This window comes from Narcine bancroftii, chromosome 11 (genome assembly GCF_036971445.1).
Source record: "Narcine bancroftii isolate sNarBan1 chromosome 11, sNarBan1.hap1, whole genome shotgun sequence".
Taxonomy (NCBI): domain Eukaryota; kingdom Metazoa; phylum Chordata; class Chondrichthyes; order Torpediniformes; family Narcinidae; genus Narcine; species Narcine bancroftii.
The window spans coordinates 19,243,379-19,265,633 of record NC_091479.1 but is presented as its reverse complement, the minus strand read 5'-3'; the positions used below and the strand labels follow the sequence as shown (position 1 = coordinate 19,265,633).

The 22,255-nt window shown below is 42.8% G+C and overlaps 1 protein-coding gene across 1 annotated transcript in view; it reads left to right on the top strand.

Annotated features, from left to right (window-relative positions):
• The first annotated feature begins 1,866 nt into the window (after window positions 1–1,866).
• ptpn9a (protein tyrosine phosphatase non-receptor type 9a) overlaps window positions 1,867–22,255 on the top strand; it is a 167,161-nt gene continuing 146,772 nt past the window's right edge. Inside the window, exon 1 of the mRNA XM_069902806.1 lies at window positions 1,867–2,069. Within this exon, the coding sequence (XP_069758907.1) occupies window positions 2,010–2,069 (60 nt within the window). The 5' untranslated portion in view covers window positions 1,867–2,009. The remainder of the gene's footprint in view (window positions 2,070–22,255) is intronic.

Here is a 22,255-nt window from a genome sequence, read left to right as displayed (position 1 = left end):
TTGTGATCACAGGAAAAATGTACAGATACTACTCAGACAGGACCTGAGATCAGGATTGAACCTCAGCCTCTCGCTCTGTGTACCAGCAACTCTACAAGCTGTGGTGTCCTTTGTGTGAGATCTGGTCATTGATTGGGCAGCAGTATAAAAAGTAATGGACTCAATCCAGGCGCTGTGGTAGCTATCCTCAAGGCGTGATATCGTAAAGGATCTAACCTAAAGATAAAAAATGAAGTATGGGAAAAGTTATGTTCTGGAACTATGAAGATTACAGTAAACACAAGGTTACGCATGATACAGTATAATTGGCTACACAGGGTATATATCACTCCTCAATAATTAAAAAAATGGGATTCAACATTATCAGATAGATGTTTTCGCTGTAAGAAGGAAATGGGAACAACATTACATGCAACTTGGGCTTGTACGAAAGTGAATACATTTTGGGAAGAACTAAATCAGATACTAAATAAAGTTACAAAAAATAACATACCAAAAAAACCAGAGATATTTATTTTAAGTAACATAAGAAGTAGAGAATTAGGCCTCAAATTGGATAAAGTGCAAAAATAAATTCATTATGATAGCTTTAGTGATAGAAAAAAATGTATAATGTCAACTTGGAAAATGGAAGAGAGGCTGAGTAGACGGCAATGGTACATGGAAATGAATAAATGTATTCCATTGGAAAAAATAACATATAAATTAAAAAATAAAGTCTCAGTATTCGAACAAATTTGGGAACCTAACATGGAACATATCAGAGAGGGCTTGCCTACAACCTCCATCCCCTAGAATGAGAATGAAAATGATAAGAGGACAAAACGACTAGATTCAGTGTGTAATAAATAGATGACGCTTTTTTCTTGTTTATTTTCTTTGTGTGAAGATATTGTTTTATGGTTTTATTGTATTGTATATGTTGAATATTTATGGGTTGTGGAGGGGGGTGAGTAGAGGGGAGGGAAAGGGGAGAAAAGACCACTGTGTAAATTTAATGAGAAACGTTTGTCCATGTTTTGGTTGATATGGTTCACAGTGTGAAAAATAAAAAAATTATTTTAATAAAAGGAGTGATATCATGACTTTGGTCAATCTCGGCTGGCTTAGCTGGAATTAAAAATAACTGGACCAATGCAGTTGCATGATGTGGCATGGAGACGCCTTAATCCAGGGGTGTCAAACTCAAATTCACGGAGGGCCAAAATTAAAAACTTGGACTAAGTCGAGGGCCGAACTAAATATTTATTGAAAATTTTCAACAACATCTGCATGTTTTATCTTCTTTCAACATATGTAATGTTAAACTTTAGGATATAACTTTAGGAGGATAATGTTACAGGTCAGGAATAGGTAGCTCAAGTTCACCCTTTGCTTGACCTGAGGGAAACCTATTTTGTCCCTGTGGAGATGTAGTCAGCATTCACAGGCTGTGTCCATTTTGGCCTGCATCAGGACTCAGCATTTCCTGCTTACTCCTCAGGCTCTAGGCCTCTATTCACCCTCGACCCACCATCCCTCTACCTGACCAGTCCTTTACCCAACCTCTACTTACCCCTCACTCCACTCGCTCTGCCTCTACCCACCCCATCCTATACACGCCCCTCTACTGCCTCTCCTCTCAACCTGTTCCTCCCTCTACCCGTCTCTCACCCTCTAATCACCCCTCCCCTTTTACCTCTTCCCTATCCACCCCTCCTTCTACTCATCCCTCCCTCTAACTGCCCCTCGCACCACCATAACTTCCCCTGCCCATTACTCCTCACCTACACCCTCTGCCCACCCCTGCTTACCCACCCACTCAGGCCCAGCGCGCTGCCGATCAGTCTTTGCGGTCAGCCACCATCTCTCTCTTCACGTGCAGGGCCGAACCAGCCGTCCCTGGGGTCTGCGCGGGTGCAAGCGTTGAAGGCCGTGGCGACCGGGAGAAGTGCGCTCGCGCTGTGGAAGGGCCGTCTGGTGCCAGTCGCGTGGGGCTCGCGCTGCCCGGGGGCTGTGCGCAGCCTGCCATGACCGTCGCGCCGACAGGAAATCACAGGCGCTCGCCAATCCGCCGCACTGCTCGACAGGTGGGAGAAGTGACTGGTTGTGCGGGGAGCCTTCCAACTGGCTTGCCGGCTGATGACATCGACAGACTTCTCGTGTTACAATTTCTCGTGTTACAATGGGGAAGGATGTGCAATGAAGGGGGACATTACCAAAAAACAGCATCGGCTCTCGCTGCAGGGCGGGCCACCTCTAATACATTTTTGAAATGATCTTGCGGGCCAAATATAATTATATCTGGCCCGCGGGCCAGAGTTTGACATGTGTGCCTTAACCTAAGAAACCAAACCAACAGGTAACTGGCATTGCACTTTCCCAACGTTCCTGACAAGTTTAACTGGCTTGTTGTCTTGAGGATGTCTTCTGGGGAGGAGCTGATAGCCACTTTAATCCTGGTTGACACTGGTGAAATGTGTGTGGCTTTCTGGGCTGGTTATTGTGTTCAGAAAGTCTGAGTGGAAATCTACAGCTACATGAATGGATGGATGTGTGATAAATGGAACTTCAGTGGACCGGAATCTTCATCTTTTCCTCGTATACACAGGCTGCAGTAAAGGGCCTTTTGTTCACCTCCTCCAGGGCTGCCTTGTTAATTGAAGCTTGTGGAGGACGTGGTTTGGATACAGTCCCACAAGTGTCGGAGATCACAAGGCAATTACAGTACATTATGGGCTTGTGGCCTTGGAAACATGGTTTGCTGTCAGGTCTTTGTACCTGTATAGCAACTCCTCTTTGTTACACCTTGTAAATGTTATCCAGTGAAGAATGATAACTCCTATTTTTTCTCTCTGCTTGCAATATGTTCATTTGTTCCCCCCCCCCCACTTAGGTTTTATATTTGCACAGCTAACGTTATGGAACTCATGATGTGTGCTTTGTGTTTGCCCTTTCTACTTTTTATTCTCCTCTTTATTACCATTCACCATCAAAATTTCAAAGTTAATTGCCAAATAGAGTTAAATAAGAAAGCCTGCAAATGGTGAGGTTGAGTGGAATACACAAAAGTGCTGGAGAAACTCAGCAGGTCACGCAGCATCCTTAAGTTTTACTGAGTTTCTCTCACATATCTATGTATAACGAAGTTAATTAACCATTTGTATTGTAGACTGAGCTTGTAATCAAGGACAACAGAAGGATTCATTTATGTAGCCCTGTATTTAAAAGGCCAGAGATGCTTTGCTTCAACTTGAATTGGAGCTAGGATCCTTGTAGGGATACAGATATTTTGAAGATGGGAAGCATTAAGAAGGCCACTATTATCCAGTTGGGCATGATTCACAGTAACTCCAGTCTTCCAGCCAGCCTGACCCACTTCAATCTTCAGATACCATCTCCCTGGCCCTCCACTCAGCCTTGGAACAGCTAGAGACTATGATCAATTTGTACATAATTCCACCTTCAACACCATGGTTCCAAGCAAGCTCATCCCCAAACTCTGGGAGCTTTATCTAAGCATACCACTCTGCACTGGATCCTTGATTTCCTGCCCAGCGGAGATGAAGCAGAAAGGGTCGGTAACAGCACCTCCTCCACAGTCATCAACACTGATGCCCTGCAGAGTCGCATATTCTATTATACTTTTCTGTACCCCCATGACTGAGTGGCGAAACACTGTTCCAACTCCATAATGTTTGGGACAGAGATTTTTTTTTTCCTTTATATGCCCCTGTGCTCCATAATTTTATATTTGTGATAAAACAATTCACGTGTTAAAGTGTACATTCCAGATATTATTCAAGGTTATACATTTTGGTTTGACCATGTAGAAATTACAGCACTTCACAAAATCTCCTTATTTCAGGGCAACATAATGTTTGGACATTTGGCTTCACAGCTATGTTTAATTGCTTCCTTGGTGCAGGTATAAGAGAGCTAGACTTGCCTCTAAGCTTTTGATCACCTTTGGAGTCTGTAGTTGCCATTTTTCAATGAGGACCAGATTTGTGCTTGGTGTCAGAACAATGACCTCTCCCTCGACGTCAGCAAGATCAAGGAGCTACTCATAAAGTAGAGCTCACTCCCTTGTCCACACCAGTGGCACTGAGGTGGAGATAGGAGATGCCTTCAATTTCCTCTATCTCCAATGACCTGTCCTGAAGCAACCACTTCAATGTGACAGCTCAGAAGATGCGCCTCTACTTCCTCAGGCGTCTGAGGGATGTTTAAAGAGGGGCGATGAATCAGTATACAAGAGGGGGATTGAAAATTTGCTGAATTAAGTACTAACAACAACCAAAACCAAAGGAGCTGATTGTAGACTTTAGGAAGGGAAATCCAAAGGTGTACAATCCAGAGATCACTGTGGGATCAGCAGTGGAAAGGGTGAGTATAGAATGACTGATTGCACTCAGAGACAAGTGAAGAGTACAAACATGCTTTTAATAGCTTACAATCAATAGCCAGTAGACACAGTAGTCCTCATGTGAATCTGAGTTAAGGCATGAAAGCCAGGGTTTATATTGGGGTAGGTGAGGGTGGAGCCAGTCATCAGAACAACACATAGACAGTGAATTCCAGTTCACTGCATTCACCCCTTCCTTCAGAATAGAGCCTGTGAGTGAAAACAAAGACCATTTGTTAAAAAAATCCTAGTAATTTACAAATGTTTACAAGTTAAGTCTGTCAGGGAGGGGTCTAGTAATTCTGGTCGAGCTCCATAGTACTGGAGGACTTTGGGCTTCCTGAACTTTCTGGATTCCCTGTGATACAGGGTCAATGGGTCTCGAGGACTCCATCTCTGGTCGTGGAGTGGATTAGACTGAGTGGGATACTCGGTAGTTCCTGGCTCACTTGAGGCACCAGATTCTTAGTTCTGGCGGGTACCAGGTCTCTGATTGAAACGGTGTCCTCTTTACCTTCAGGGTATGCCATGTAGGTATACATTGGGTTGGCGTGCAGCAGGTGCATCTTCTCAATCAGGGGGTCTGTCTTGGTCCTCCTCACATGCTTTCTCAGCAGCACTGGGCCCAGTGCCATTAGTCAACCTGGAAGAGTAGTCTTAAACATGGATTTCCTCTGGAACATAAACATAAGCTTGTGAGGAGTTGCGTTGGTTGTTGTGCAGAGGAGCAACCTTATGGAATGGAGTACCATATAGGACTTCTTGCCAATGTGAGTCTGGAAGGCCTTTGGACCGGAGAGCCAAATTCATGGCCTTCCATACAATTGTGTTCTCTTTTTCAACTTGTCCGTTCCCCCGGGGATTGTAGGTAGTTGTCCTGCTTGAGGCGATGTCTCTTACGAGCAGGTACTGGTGTAGCTCTTTGCTCATAGATAATGATCCCTGGTCCCTGATGACCATGGTGGTGGACATTTTTGGGCAGGGGATGGCGAATAAAAGACGAGTACTCGTCAATGATGTTGAGAAAGTGTACATTTCTGTTGGTGGAAGGGATGGGATCCTTGAAATCGAAACTGAATCGATTGAAGGGGCAGGATGCCTTTATCAAGTGCGCTTTGTGGGGGCTTGCCTCCATGGGCTGTTGCTACGTTCAGTGATGTTTTTTGAACAGCCTCTGTGTCTCGGCTCTAATAAATTCCTGATCCTCCTCACTGTATCACCTGCTCTTTGTAGCTATTGGTTGGCAATTGGGAGTCAGGTTCAGAAACATTTGGTGGGGGGGGGGGGGTGGGATCAATATTTAGGGTGGAGAGACCGCATGTGGTGTCCAGCTTTTGGGACCTTCTGTTCTGCACCATGAATGTAAGAAGTGGGCCAGAGTACTCCATGGTCATGCTTTTAAGGAAGTCCAGACCCAGCAACACAGGAGCTCACAAATCCTTTAGTACAGACAATCGGAACTTACAAAATTCCCCCCCTTTACAGTAAGATGTACTATACAATACCCCTGGATCATCGCAGAGTGCAAGTGCGAAGTTAGGAAAATACGATAATCCGTCGTGTACACTTTTAAGTTGTACTGCAGAGCCATAGCAGAGATTATAAAGCTCTCAGTGGAGCCAGTGTCTACCAGTCAAATGTCATTTACCCTCACATCCATCATTGAGTTATTCAATTGGTGAGATGTTGCCTGATCAAGGATGAATGATGCCAGTGCTCCAAAAACCCTGTGGCTCCCCATGCTGATGTTGACTCTCTTGGCCTGTGGGCGGGCAAGATGGCGTTGACCATGAGGTGTGGCAAGATGGCCGCACTCCATCTTGATCCGAAGGAGGACTAGGTGGCGTTAATCTCGAGGCGTGGCAGGATGGTTGCTGTAGGTTCCCGCGAAGAGCAGCATGGAGAGTTGAGGCCCAGGAGTCACATGATGGAGTAGTGGCTGGTCGGGGAACTCCAGCCCTCTCCGGAAAAGTTTAAAAAAAAAACACAGAAAACACAAAGGCACAAACATAAAAAATAAAATAAAGTGAAAGTAAAGGTAGGAAGAAAATGGCAGCGAAGAAAGAAAAGTCGAAAGCAACGGGAAGAAAAGAAGAAGAAAGGACGTCCGAGGAGGCCTGCCGCGGAGAGAGAAGCCCGCTCCCTAAGGTCAGTCGAAGTCCCGAGCTCGGGACTACAAAAATGGCTCGCGGAGCCAAGCAAAAGTGCGCAACCACGCATGCGCGAGGAGTCACACATGCGCGATGCGCATGACAAAATAAAAAATGACGGAAGGGGGGACCAGCTGAGGAGTTGATCTCCACAGCTGAGAATGATAGCTACAACACAACAACAGGAAGAGAACATAGAAAACAACGAGAACAAGAAAGAAGAGAGTAAAAAGAAAACAAGGAAACAACAGATGACCAACCCAGAGGAAGAGGAAGAACATAGAGAAATGGAAGAAGAAGGGAAAGGCAAGACAATGGATATTTTTTTTTCAAAGAATATATGGAATCAGTAAAAGAATGGCAATCACAAGAATTTAGTGAAATAAAAAGAAGAATTAAAAGTACAGAAGGAAAAATGAATAGATTAGAGATGGTCATGTCAGATATAGGAAAAAGAGTGGACAAGGTGGAAGAACGAGAAACAGCCGTAGAAATGGAAGTAGAGGACTTAAAAAAGAAATTAGAAGAATATAATAAAAAAGTTAAAGAGACACAAGAGCTGTTAGCTCAGAAGATAGATATAATGGAAAATTATAATAGAAGAAATAATATAATGATAGTGGGCCTTAAGGAAGATGAAGGCGGCGAGAATATGTGAGAATTTATAAAAGATTGGATCCCCAGGGTCCTAGGAAGACCAGAATTACAGGAAGAAATGGAAATAGAAAGGGCACATAGAACATTAGCCCCGAAACCACAGCCACAGCAAAAACCAAGATCCATTTTAGTAAAATTCTTAAGATATACAACAAGAGAAAATATATTGGAGAAAGCAATGAAGAAAATAAGAGAAATCAAAAAGCCACTGGAATACAAAGGTCAAAAAATTTTTTTCTATCCAGACATAAGTTTTGAACTCCTGAGGAAGAGAAAGGAGTTTAATACAGCAAAAACGATCCTATGGAAAAAAGGATATCTTCTTCTTTGGCTTGGCTTCGCGGACGAAGATTCATGGAGGGGGTAAATGTCCACATCAGCTGCAGGCTCGTTTGTGGCTGACAAGTCCGATGCGGGACAGGCAGACACGGTTGCAGCGGTTGCAGGGGAAAATTGGTGGGTTGGGTGTTGGGTTTTTCCTCCTTTGCCTTTTGTCAGTGAGGTGGGCTCTGCGGTCTTCTTCAAAGGAGGTTGCTGCCCGCTGAACTGTGAGACGCCAAGATGCACGGTTTGCGGCGATATCAGCCCACTGGCGGTGGTCAATGTGGCAGGCACCAAGAGATTTCTTTAGGCAGTCCTTGTACCTTTTCTTTGGTGCACCTCTGTCACGGTGGCCAGTGGAAAGCTCGCCATATAACACGATCTTGGGAAGGCGAGCGGTACTTAAAATAGTTATTCCAGGGCAGCAAAACAGACTATTCTCGGATCCGGAGGAAGCACGAAAATTTGCAGAACAACTACAAAACAGGCAGAGAGATTAAGACGTAACGAGAGTAAAAATGACCACGAACTATATGTATGTGTGTATATATGTGTGTACATGAGTGTATATATGTGTGTACATGAGTGTATCCGTATTTAAAGGAAAATATATAAAGTATAGATAAGAATTAATAAGGGAATGAAAGGGAAGAGAGGAAGTAAGGAGGGAATTAAGAGAGTGACCTTTGTTATATATGAAAATTGAAATCTTTTCTGGGGGGGGGCTGGGTGGGGAGGAGTTACGGTCACTGCGAAATCAGTTGACACTTGTGAGTGAATTCGCAAATCCAAATGGAGAGGCGAGATGTGGTTGCCCGACAAGGGATAAAGGGCAACTCAGGAAGGGGAGGGGATAGTGGGGTTAAATAAATTTTAGATAGGAGAATAAGGGAAATGTTTTATGTTTTAGAAATGTTGTCTTATAAAGTGTTCAAAACAAGAAAGCAGAAATGGATAAGAAGGAAAGGTGATGATGGAGAAACGGAAAGGAAAGATAAACAAAGTATGAAACGGCTACGTTGAACTATATGACTTTAAATATTAACGGAATACATAACCAAATCAAAAGGAAGAAACTGGTAAATTTACTGAAAAAAGAAAAAATTGATATAGCATTCGTGCAAGAAACACATTTAACTGAAATGGAGCACAAGAAATTAAAGAGAGATTGGGTAGGACATGTAACAGCAGCGTCATATAATTCAAAAGCTAGAGGAGTAGCTATATTAATCAGTAAAAATGTACCAATTAAAATAGAAGAGGAAATAATAGATCCAGCAGGGATATATGTAATGATAAAATGTCAGATATATTCGGAGTTTTGGAATTTACTCAATGTATATTCACCTAACGAAGAAGATCAAAAATTTATGCAAGATATTTTTTTGAAGATAGCAGACACGCAAGGGAACATACTAATAGGAGGGGATTTCAACCTTAATTTGGATTCAAACATGGATAAAACTGGGAAAAAAATTAACAGAAAGAACAAAGAAACCAAATTTATAATTAAATCGATGCAAGAAATGCAACTTTTGGATATATGGAGGAAACAACACCCAAAGGAAAAGGAATATTCATATTATTCAGGTAGACATAAAACATACTCAAGAATAGACCTATTCCTGTTATCAGCTCGTATGCAAGACAGAGTAAGAAAAACAGAATATAAAGCTAGAATATTATCGGACCACTCACCCCTGATATTGACAATAGAATTAGAGGACATCCCTCCAAGAATGTATAGATGGAGATTAGACTTCATGCTACTTAAAAGGCAGGATTTTAGAGAATTCATTGAAAGACAAATTAAAATGTACTTTGAAATAAATACGGAATCAGTGAAAGATAAGTTTATACTATGGGACGCAATGAAAGCGTTCATCAGAGGGCAAATAATAAGCTATGTAACCAAGATGAAGAAGGACTACAATCAAGAAACAGAACAGTTGGAAAGGGAAATAGTAAATATAGAAAAAGAATTAGCAATGAAGGAAGACACAACTAAAAGAAGAGAATTGGCAGATAAAAAAATAAAATATGAAACACTACAAACATATAAGTGGAGAAGAACATAATGAAGACAAAACAGAAATATTATGAACTAGGAGAAAAAACGCACAAAATTCTAGCATGGCAGCTTAAGACAGAACAAACTAAGAGAATGGTATTGGCATCAAGGAAAAAAGACAAACAAATACATATAATCCAACGGAGATTAATGAAAACTTCAGAGAATTCTATGAACAATTATACCAAACTGAAAACGAAGGGAAAGAAGACAAAATAGATGAATTTTTAACTAAAATTGAACTACCAAAATTACAAATAGAGGAACAAAATAAATTAACAGAACCATTTGAAATAGTAGAAATACAAGCGATAATAAAAAAACTACCGAATAATAAAACACCAGGAGAGGATGGATTCCCAATAGAATTCTATAAAACATTTAAAGATTTATTAATTCCTCCCCTCCTGGAAGTAATCAACCAGATTGATAAAACACAAAGCTTACCAGATTCATGCAAAACAGCAATAATTACAGTAATACCAAAGACAGGGAAAGATCCACTCGCACCAGCGTCATATAGTCCAATATCTTTACTTAACACAGATTATAAGATAATAGCTAAACTATTAGCAAACAGATTAGCAGAGTATGTACCGAAAATGGTAAATCTAGACCAAACTGGTTATTAAAAAAAGACGAACAACAGACAATATTTGTAAATTTATTAACTTAATTCATGCAGTAGAAGGAAATAACGCTCCAACAGTAGCGGTTGCTTTAGATGCAGAGAAGGCCTTTGACAGAGTAGAATGGAATTATTTATTCAAAGTACTACAAAAATTCAGTTTACCAGAGAAATATATTAATTGGATTAAAGCATTATATAAGGGGCCATTGGCGAAAGTGACAGTAAATGGATATATATCAAAGCAATTTAACTTAAGCAGATCAACAAGGCAGGGATGCCCACTATCGCCCTCATTGTTCGCGTTAGCTATAGAACTACTAGCAGGATTGATAAGAACAGAAAATAAAATAAAAGGGATAAAAATAAAGGAAAAGGAATATAAAATCAGTTTATTTGCAGATGACGTTATAGTATACTTAACAGAACCAGAAATATCAATAAAAGAATTACATAAGAAATTGAATATGGAGAAGTGTCGGGTTACAAGATTAACGCAAATAAAAGTGAAGCAATGCCAATGAATAATGCGGATTTCTCATACCTAGGTATACAAATAAATAAAAACCTCGGCCATCTATATAAACTCAATTATTATCCACTAATGAAAAAATTACAGGACGACTTAGAGCATTGGAAAGACTTACCAGTAACACTAATAGGAAGGATAAACTGTATTAAAATGAACATTTTCCCAAGGATACAATACCTATTTCAGGCATTGCCAATACACTTGACGGAGAAATTCTTCAAGGAGTTATAGAGAGTTGAGGGCAACAATTCAGGACTTGGGCATGGGTCGAATGATAATTCAGAGGTCGCCCTCTTTAGGTTCCCTTTAGCCCAGCAGATCTTCACCCAGTGCCCTTGCTTACTGCGAGCACATGGGGTCCTTCACGGGGCATCGGGGGCAGGGTTGCTGTGCCTGTCCACAGAAGTAGCATCCCCAATCGTGCGTGAACAGAGCAGTTGGCGCTGGGGCTGCAGGGGTCACTGGTGCCCCAATTACTTGGTCCTCTTAAAAGGCGCCACTTTTGCCCATGAGGTCGTCTGCTCCCAACGCCTGTTTACGTGCTTTTGCCAGTTCCAGAGTGCTGGCCAAGTCTTCCTTTCCCAACTCTAGCAGTTGCTGCCTCACATGCCTCAACTTCACGCCACGACAGTGCCCCGGATTTGTTCCTCTGTTCTCACTCTGGCTGTGACCCCTTCATAATCAAGGACATAATTGTCCAGCAACTTACCTGGATGCTGCCGATATTGATTTACCTCTGGCATCTCCCCAAAACTTTCCTCCAGTCACCTTAAACAGATGTCCTGGTATTTGCCATTGCCACCCTGGGGATAAGGTGCAGGCTGTCAACACATTTCATCTCTTGACACTGCAAAGAGAAAAGGTCTAGCTCTGCCAACCTTTGCTTCACGAGTTATGTTCTCCAATGCAGGACCTGGTAAATCTCTACACCCTCTCTGAAACCACTACATCCTTTATGAACTATGGTGACCAGAAATTAATGCAATATTCCCAAGTGTGGTCTAACCAGAGTTTAATGGAACTGCAACATTATCTCATGACTCTTGAACTCAATCCTCGGATTAAAGAAGAGCAGCAAACCCTACGCCTTCTTAAACACCCTGTCAACTCACGCGATTTGAGGGATCTACAGATCATACACTTTCTCTGTTCCTCCACACTGCTAAGAATTCTTCTATTAACCACATACTTCACCTTCCAAGTCCAACCTTCCAAAATACATCCCATCATACTTATCAGGATGTACAGAAGCGAAGCTTGTTTGATTTTGCTGCAACAGTTTATCGTGCTGATCTGGATAAACTATGGGAGGCGGCGTTTGCGTCATCATCAATTCATTGTGGTGCACAGACGTGACAGTCGTGTCCTAGTCGTGCTCCCCCAACCTGGAACATCTGGCGATCAAGTGTTGCCCATTCTACCTGCCGAGGAAGTTTACCGCCATCATCCAGGTCGCAGTGTACATTCTACCCCAGGCTAACATCAGGCTGGCACTGGAGGGTCTGAACACTGTGATAAACAGCCAAGAGAGAGCACATTCTGATGCCTTCCCGATTATTGTGGGAGACTTCAATTAGGCCAACCTGAAGAAGTCTATGATAAACTACCACCAACATGTCACACACAAGACCAGGGAAACCAACACACTCAATCACTGCTACACCATCATGAAAAAATGTGTTCCGAGCCATACCACAACCACACTTTGGCAATTCTGATCACCTTGCTATACATCGACTCCTAGCATACCAGCAGACTCTGAAGACCACAGCACCAGTGATGAAGACGACAAAGGTGTGTTCGAGGGAGGCGGAGAAGCATCTGCAGGATTGCTTTGAATCAGAATACTGGAACATATTTAAGAACTCATCCATAGACTTGAATAAATATGCAACAGGTGTCCCCAACTTCATCAAGACCTGCATGGATGAGTATGTACCCACGCGTAAATACCAGGTGTTCCCCACCAGAAGTGCTGATAGCGTTTTAAGGCCGGGGATCGGGATCTTTACAAGAGGTCCAGGTATGACCATCTCCAAAGCTAGGTGACAATTCTGGAGGAAGCTAGAGACAGATACACGTCAGCTATGGGAGGGAGTTCAGGCCATTCCAGCCTACACAGCAAAGGTGAACACTACAGATGGTTGCGATGCTTCACTACCCAATGAGTTGAACACCTTCTATGTCCACTTTGAGAAGAAGAACCAAACTATGCCTACTTAGAATCCCTGAAAAGGCTGAACACATTGTGATATCTGTCTCTGAGAACGACGACAGAACATCATTCAAGAGGGTGAATCCTCGCAAGGCGTTAGGGCCTGATGGCGTACCTGGCAGGGTACTGAAAATCTGCACCAACCAACTAGCCAGAGTGTTCATGAATAGTTTCAACCTCTCATTATAGCAGTCAGAGGTCCCCACCAGCTTCAAAAGGGTATCAATCATCCCGGTACCCGAAAAATAGCATTGGCTGCCTCAACGACTACTAACCTACTGTGATGAAATGCTTCGAGAGGCCGGTAATGGCTAGAATTAACACTTACCTAAGTAAATATCTGAACCCACTGCAATTCCCTTATCTTCATAATTGCTCCACAGCAGATGCAATATCGCTGGCTCTCCATCCAGCTCTGGATCACCTCGAAAACAGCAATTCATACATAGGGCTGCTCTTCATAGACTACAGCTTGGCCTTCAATACCATTATTCCCCCAGTGCTGGTCAAGAGGCTACAAACTCTTGACCTCTGTACCCCACTCTGTAACTGGATTCGACTTTCTCATTGGAAGATCACAGTCAGTACGAATTGGAAACAACGTCTCCTCCTCACCAATCATCAACACAGGCGCACTCCAGGGTGCGTGCTTAGTCCATTGCTCTACTCATTATACACCCATGACTGTGTGGGCAGACACAATTCCAATGCCATCTACAAGTTTGCCGATGACACCACAGTTGTCGGCAAAATCACAAACGGTAAGGTGGAAGCATACGGGAGGGAGATGGATCCCCTCGTTGAATGGTGTAACGACAACAACCTTGCGCTCAACGTCAGCAAAACCAAGGAGATGATTGTGGACTTCAGGAGGAAGTCAGGGGAACACAACCCAGTCCTCATTGAGGGCTCAGTAGTGGAGAGGGTTAAGAATTTCAAATTCCTGGGGGTCACCATCTGCAAGTATCTGTCCTTGAGCCATCATAAAGAGGGCTTGCCAGTGGCTATGTGAGGTGTCTGAGGCGGTTCAATATGTCACCGAAGACTCTCATAAACTTCTACAGGTGGACCGTGGAGAGCAATCTGGCTGGTTGCATCACTGCCTGGTATGAAGACACCAACTCTCAGGACAAGAATAAACTGCAGAGGGTTGGTAACTTGACCTGCAACATCATGGGCACCAGATTTCACTTCATTGAACACATCTACATAAGGTGGTATCTTAAAAAAAGCAGCCTCTATCCTCAAAGGCCCCCACCACCCAGGCCATGTCCTCTTCACTCTGCTACCATCGAGGAAAAGGTACAGGAGCCGAAATACGACCACTCTGCAGCACAAGGACAGCTTCTTCCCCACTGCCATCAGATTCGTGAATAATCAATGATCCAAAGACACGGCCTCACTTTTCGTGCTCTGTTGTTACTTTAATTTTTTATATATAGTAACGTCATAAGATGGTTATGAATATTTGCTCTATGACGCTGGCGTAAAACACCGAATTCTATGAATTGTTCATGACAGTAAATCCTGATTCTGTCAGTGAATTGCTCAGTATTTGGTTATCCATAAGCAAGCTTCCTCACATAATCTATCTGAACAAAAGCAACAAGGCAAGTAAGATTTAAGGAGAATCCCAAGACTTTCAGAATATCCCACTGTAGGATTATCAAAAACAAGAGGTTTAAGTTTGAGGCAAAGGAGTTTTAAAGGGGATTTGAGAGGAAAATATCAGAAATGACATCGGGAGTGATGTTTGGAACTTATTGCCAGAAGAAATGGTGGAATCAGATACCATCGCTACTTTTAAGGGACAATTTAATTAGGAACTTAAAACAGGCAAAGCATGGAAGGTTACAGATCTAATGAGGGCAAATGAGATTGGTGTAGATGGGAGAAGAAGGTTAGCATGGATGTGCTGTACATCTTGATGACTCAGTTTACAATGGATTTGTATTTCAATGGTACATTTTGTAATAAGGGGTTTCCTTTAAAATGGAGTCAGTATTAGTAGCAAGCAATCAGTGTGCAACAATGACCCGCAAATATCAGTAAAATATTGACCAGTAAGTTTGTCCTCTTTACAAATGGTCTGGTTGGACTGCCTTCAAAGAAATTGTGCTTTGAAAGTAGCAGTTTAGGTGTTAAATGACTGGTGCCACACATCTGATGCAGAGGCGAGAATGCTCACTACTGCTGAGCCTTGCTAGCATAGAATGGCAAATTGCAGATCTTGCAGACTTCAGCCACATTACCTGGTAACAAAAGGGATTATTATTTCCAACTTAGAATAGAAGGCACAAAGGTTCTGTGTGTTCCCTCTGCTGCTCTTTAATTTTTATTGCGGTAGGTAGATTTTGGACAAATGCCCCTTCATGTTTTTGTCTTTTTCTCCATGCCAGTGAATGCAACCTGGCGAAATAAAAACTTCCATTTCCAAAGTGCTTATTCGTCTGGTTTGTTCTTTCTCATGATAATCATGTTGCCGTAGCTCATTTGTAACAAGGATGTGGGTAAGAAGAAGATGATATCGAGACCTGTGGAAAATGTAAGCTGATTAGTAGCTGGGTCAAGGGGCAAATTTTAAGATGATTTGCCCTTCAGTGTTTGCTTGGAGAGTGCTCTCTTCATCTCCTCCCTCTCATGGATAAACCATGAAAAAAACTATTTTTCTTTCTAATTTAATTTAATTTGTATGCTATTGTCATTTTTTACGTACCTGTTTGGCCACAGCCAGTAATGTAAATTATGCAATGTGAATGATAAAAAACTCGTCTGCAAAGAGTAGTACACGGACAAGTTGCTCTTGTGTCTTGGTGTGAGCTTGCAGGCGCTTCAGATTGAAGAGACTGCCATCCTTGCGGTACCGGATGTAAACAGCGAGCTCTTCAGCGCTTGACGTCTTGTTTTGCGGAAACTGCCAAAATGTTTGGCCTGGAAGTCAGCCTGAAGAAAACTGAGGTCCTCCATCAGCCAGCTCCCCACCATGACTACCAGCACCCCCACATCTCCATCAGGCACACAAAACTCAAAATGGTCAACCAGTTTACCTATCTCGGCTGCACCATTTCATCGGATGCAAGGATCGACCACGAGATAGACAACAGACTCGCCAAGGCAAATAGTGCCTTTGGAAGACTATACAAAAGAGTCTGGAAAAACAACCAACTGAAAAACCTCACAAAGATTAGCGTATACAGAGCCGTTGTCATACTGTGATAGTACAGACCTATCACCAATGTATATAGTTACAGTATCTAGAGTGTAATGACTGTGCTTAGAGCGATTGGCTGAGAGCTTAGCCACGCCTACTGTCTGGGCCTTAAAGTGTTGTGTCCCTAGCCAGGTCGGATCATTCCGGACTGGTCGGCCACCTGTGGAAGAGCTCCTGTCTTTTGCTAATAAAAGCCTTGGTTTGGATCAACAAGTCTTTGGTTCTTTCGACGAGCTCTACACATACCCACACTCCTGTTCGGCTCTGAATCATGGGTCCTCTACCGGCATCACCTACGGCTTCTAGAACGCTTCCACCAGCGTTGTCTCCGCTCCATCCTCAACATTCATTGGAGCGACTTCATCACCAACATCGAAGTACTCGAGATGGCAGAGGCTGACAGCATCGAATCCACGCTGCTGAAGATCCAACTGCGCTGGGTAGGTCATGTCTCCAGAATGGAGGACCATCGCCTTCCCAAGATCGTGTTATATGGCGAGCTCTCCACTGGCCACCGAGACAGAGGTGCACCAAAGAAGAGGTACAAGGACTGCCTAAAGAAATCTCTTGGTGCCTGCCTCATTGACCACCGCCAGTGGGCTGATAGCGCCTCAAACCGTGCATCTTGGCGCCTCACAGTTCGGCGGGCAGCAACCTCCTTTGAAGAAGACCGCAGAGCCCACCTCACTGACAAAAGACAAAGGAGGAAAAACCCAACACCCATCCCCAACCCACCAATTTTCCCTTGCAACCGCTGCAGCCGTGTCTGCCTGTCCCGCATCGGACTTGTCAGCCACAAACGAGCCTGCAGCTGACGTGGACATTACCCCTCCGAATGATAATAAACTCATTCCCACCATTGAAGTGGCATTATTTAGAAATTTCCATTAATTTTATTAAATGCTTAACGAATTTTTTCACCAAATTTTGTAAATTTCACCACATCTGGGATTCTGGATTTCCATATATAAATCAGGATCAATAATCTGAAATACCACCATTGTATGTGATTAACAAATACAAATATATCTGATTTTACAGAACTGCTATTTCTAAAGGTGATAATGAAATGACAAGAGAGTGGTTAAAATAGCTAGTTTATTAATTAGGGATAGAGAACAAAAGCAGGCCTTGCTGCACCAATATTCTGTGAATGAATTCTGGGTAAATGGTGATTATATCATTTGCATTAATTGCTTTCAAATGCGATGAGGAGGGAAGTGGAATGTATGTCAGTGCTTTGCAGCCAAGCTAAATCAAGCCCAACCCCACCTGGACTGCATTTATTGCTTTTTTCACTTGTAGAGGGAACTAATCATATTTTTGCTGGTTTGATCAAGTAATGGTTCCAAGTTACTTTAAAAATCGTAAGGAGTCATCTTTTAGGAGGCTTTTTCACCATTGGTACAAAGAAACCTGTTATATTTGGAGAGATTACGTTAATTTGTCATTCGATAACTAGTACAGTGAGAAGGGTTCTTCAGCGAGCAGAAATGTCTAATTCCATTTCAATTCCCTGTCATTCCCCCATTCCTTGCCAGCATGTCATAAAGGTCTCATGCACTGCTGGACTGAGATCATCGGCAAATTGGAGGAACAACACCTCGTATTCTGTCTGAGCATTCTTCAACTGGATGGCATCAACATCGAACTCCAGTTTCCATTAGCCAACACCCCATTTCCCCCTCCTCAATGCCTCTTTTCCTGAACTTCTGTCTCTCTTTCTTCCCTTTTCCCTGTCTCCTTTACCTGAGCTCTGCATTCACAGAGCCAAATCCACCCCTCCTCTTATTAATTCTTACCTTTCCTCTCTCCTTGCCTCTCTCCTTGCCTCTTCTCTATATCCAATTATCACCTTTTTTTTATTTAAATTTTTTATTTTTCACACCATAAATCACATTAGCCATGATATACACTTGTTCTTTTTCACACATATACAGTCAATTATCACCTTTTTATACATTATTAACCCATGCAGACATGGGGAGAACAGCTTTGTGCTTACCACTAAACTAACTGTGCTGCCCATTGTCTGTTGATCTGCACTCCTCCCCCTGCCATTTCTTTTATTCAGACGGTGCCTCCTTTTCCATACCTTGAAGAAGGGCTTAGGCCCGAAATGTTCATAATATGTCTTTACCTCCTATGGACGCTGTGAGACCTGGTGAGATCCTCCACCATTTGTGTTTTTACTAAGGTTATCTCTAATATTCATACAGTTGTGTAAAGAGCACAATATACGGGTGTAGGATTGCAAAGAAAAGAAAGATCAATTAGCGCCAAGCAAGGGCAACACGAGAGCGCTGGAAATAATTCAGGTACCTGAAAGTAGGAGGGAAGAAACCGCCTTTAGTCCTGTTAGTTAGCAGTTTCACACTCTTGCCTTTTCCACAATGACAGGAGGGAGAAGAGATTGTGTTCGTGGTGTCATTCATTTTGTTAGTTGGCACTCCTTGACTGTGGGAGATGTAGATGGAGTCCATGGAGGGGAGGGAAGTTTGCTTGCTGTTCTGAGCAGCATTCATCACCTTCTTCCAATCTCAAGCAGAGCAGCTCCCATCCCATGCTGTGATGCATCCAGCAAGTCTGCTTTTGATGGTGCACTTGTGAAAGATGTTAAGGACAATGAAGTCATGCTGAACTTAAGTTATTGAGGTCTGTTGGACAGGAAGTCAAGAAAAGAAAGGAAGTAAAGGCATTGGTGCACTTTCCTGACTGTCTTGTCAATGACTTTGTCTCAAGTCAGGCCACTGGAGATATATATGTTCTTAAGAACTTGAAGCTAGTTCTCAGATAAAAAGGGAACGTGACAGGTACTACATGTCTCCCTCTCTTCCCTGCCGAGGCAACACCACCTGACCAATACCTCAAGTAGGTAGCTAAGATCTAACAGGTTTCTGACACTTGTTCATGGATGAACATGATTTCACTTAATGCCCAGAGAGTCATAAAGTTCTACAGATCTGCAACAGGATCTTTGGCCCAACTCGTGAATGCTGACCAAGCTAATCCCGTTTGCCTGCGTACCGCTCATAAACCTTTCCTACCAGATTAAATGTCTTTTGAATAGTACAATTGTCTCTATGTTGAGCATTTCCTCTGGCTGTTTGTTCCATATACCCACCTCGATTTGTGTGAAGAAGGTGCCCCTCAGGTCTCTGACATCTTTCTGCTCCCACCTTAAATCTATGCCTTTGAGTTTTAGGTTTCTCTACCCTTGGGTAAACCCTATGTCTGATTATCTTATCTGTGTCCACGTAATTGAATAAACCTCAGAGTCACAAAGGACAGAAGCAGGTCTTTTAGCCCACCACATTCATGCCAGCTGCTGTACATTAACCCTGTTTATCTCCATTAAATCTGTAGTGTTCTCTGTCTTTCTGATTCAAGTACTGTACTTGTTCAGACAATTTTAAATGTTGTGAGTATATCTGCCCCCACCATCTTCTCAGCAAACACATTCCAGATTCCAACCATCCTCTGTGTAGAAAATCCCCCTCGGATCCCTTCTAAACCTTCTAATCCAGTGGCCAACCATTTTCATTCCACACCCTATTCCCACATCGACATGTCTATCCATGGCCTCATAATGCCAAACCGAGGCGATCCGCAAATTGGAGGAACAATACCTAATATTCTATCTGGGTACTTTCCAACCAGATAGCATTAACAACAACTTCGGCAGTTTCTATTAAACCCCTCCCCAAGTCTCTAACTTTCCCTATTCATCTTTTTTCCCTTTCCTCTAGCTCCCCACCCCTCCTCTACATTCAGAGAGCGACCTCCACCCCTATCACCTCAGCATTTTTCTCTTCTGCCTCCCACCCATATCTACTATGACCTCACCTGTAAGCCCGCACTCCTCCCCCTGCCCTTTCCTCTCCTCCTTTCCCAACCTTTTTATTCAAGCTCCGGCCTGCTTTTTGCTCACACCACGATGAAGGGCTCAGGCCCGAAATGTTTTGCTTCGTGTGGATGTTGCATGACTTGGTGAGTTTTTCCAGTACTTTTATGTATTGCACCTCTCACCTGAAACCTAGACAGCCCCAGCATGGGAAACAGATCTCTCTCATGCTGTCACCTTTCTTCACTCTCGACAAGACCGCAGTTCACATGTCATTTGCAAATATTTATCATTACCTCTTGTCAAACCAACTTATGGAATTGACATTGATCAGTACAGTGGTTGGCATGGACATATGGCTGAAAGAACGGCTGTGCTGCACAGCTCCATGACTCCTAACCCCTGCTAACATCTGCTGGTGATTCTCTGCTTGGTGACTTGCGTGGCATCCTACCTTTTGAGTGGGTAAAGACTTCTGCCACACAGAATGTGCCCCATTACTTTACTTCATGCAATGGCTTTACAAGTTACACTTTTTTTCAAAAGAAACACCACCTGCCATAGAGTACATCAACACTTCTGAAGGATAGGTCTTCCATGATTGGCATGTGGCATTACATGTTTGATGCAGGTTCCACTTGCCAACTTGGATGCCTTTGTCGCCTGTCTGCCTTTTGTTTGTGAATCCAAAGTGGTGAGAACCGAATCTTCTGATGAATTATGTCATGCTTGCCTTGTGAAACTAACAGCGTTTGTAAAGTGCAGCGATAGCTGTTTTAATAACACAGAAGCGCTGAAGTTGTGGTGGAGTACAGTCCCAAGGGTTCTATTGGTTTGCCACTCCATGGCTGATCACCCTCTGTGGGTAAGTAATTTAGTGTGGGGGTGTTTTTTTTCTGTATGATGAATAATTCTTAGAAATCAGGAGTAAAAAGTACCTGAATGAAACTGTCTTAATTTTTTCCATAGGTTGAGGATTAATTACTTCAGCACTCCACAGTGCACAGTTGTCTATACAGTGCATTTGTTTGTTATAACAAATACATATCTGGCCACACACAAAACCCTGAAATAGGGACAAGGTGTATTCATCACTGATGCCTCTTTTGTCACTGAGACAAATGGAGATAATTGTTTCCAGTTTAGGTGTGGACAGTTAATTTACAGCAATGAAAGACCTTTAAAAGTTAAAACAAACAAACCGCAAAATCAGCTTAATTTGTTTAGTTAACGTTGGTTATACATCTTTGCTTCCTTTGGGCGCTGCAAGACCTGCTGAGTTTCTCCAGCATTTACTCAAAACATATTACTGTTGTCAGATGAATCAATCATTTAATTATAATTGTTGAGAATGGAATCAATTAAGCAAGAAATAAATAAAGGAATGTGATTTTTATCTATGTCTAATCCACTGATCTCCATCTATCTGCCTGAGAATTCCTGGATTTCCTGTTTACCAGCAAGCAAAAATATTTGGCAGCCGCAGAAGGAACCTTTGCATTGAAACAAAAAACACCTGGCAGCTGTTCTGTATGTGGAATGGTATAGAGCTGAGAGGATAGGGTGTCTAGGTTTGATTATTGGCTGATTTGATTTGCTTGCACTCTGGCATAACCGTCTACCTTTAAGATCTGTCAAGGAGCATTTTGGAAAATGCTTGAGGTCACCTTCAAGTGGACAACGTCTGTGTCTTTTAACTAACAACCAGGTCTTAGCAGGCTTTGATCCATAAAAAAGATGCTATCAATATAAAGGCCACATTTTAGCCGTCAATGTACTTGGTTTATGGACATGGACAAACGTGCCATTGAGGCATTGCAAAACGTTGCCAGGCTCTGGTGCCGGATGGAATTTAAAAATTCACAGAAAACCACATGGTCAAAAGAAAGAGTCAAGATTAATCTTGACAATGCTCAATCCACAAAAGTGCTGAGCAGATCATGCAGCAGCCTTCAGAAGCAAAAGTCAGCTGCCATTTCGGGCCTTAGCCCTCTGTAGAGTTCTGTGACAATGCCTCAAGTTGGAACCCGCCATTTTAACCGAATGGGCAAGTCTAATTAATTCCCAGCGGCTTCCTGCCATTCCAGCCTGTGGGAAGAAGCTATTTCCCAGCCAGGCAGTCCTGGTTTTGATGCTCCTGTATCTTCTTCCAGATGGTAGTGAGCAAGGTCGTCAATAATTCTTTGAGCGCTATTTAAGCAACGTTCCCAATAAATGTCGTGAATAAAGGAAAGGGATC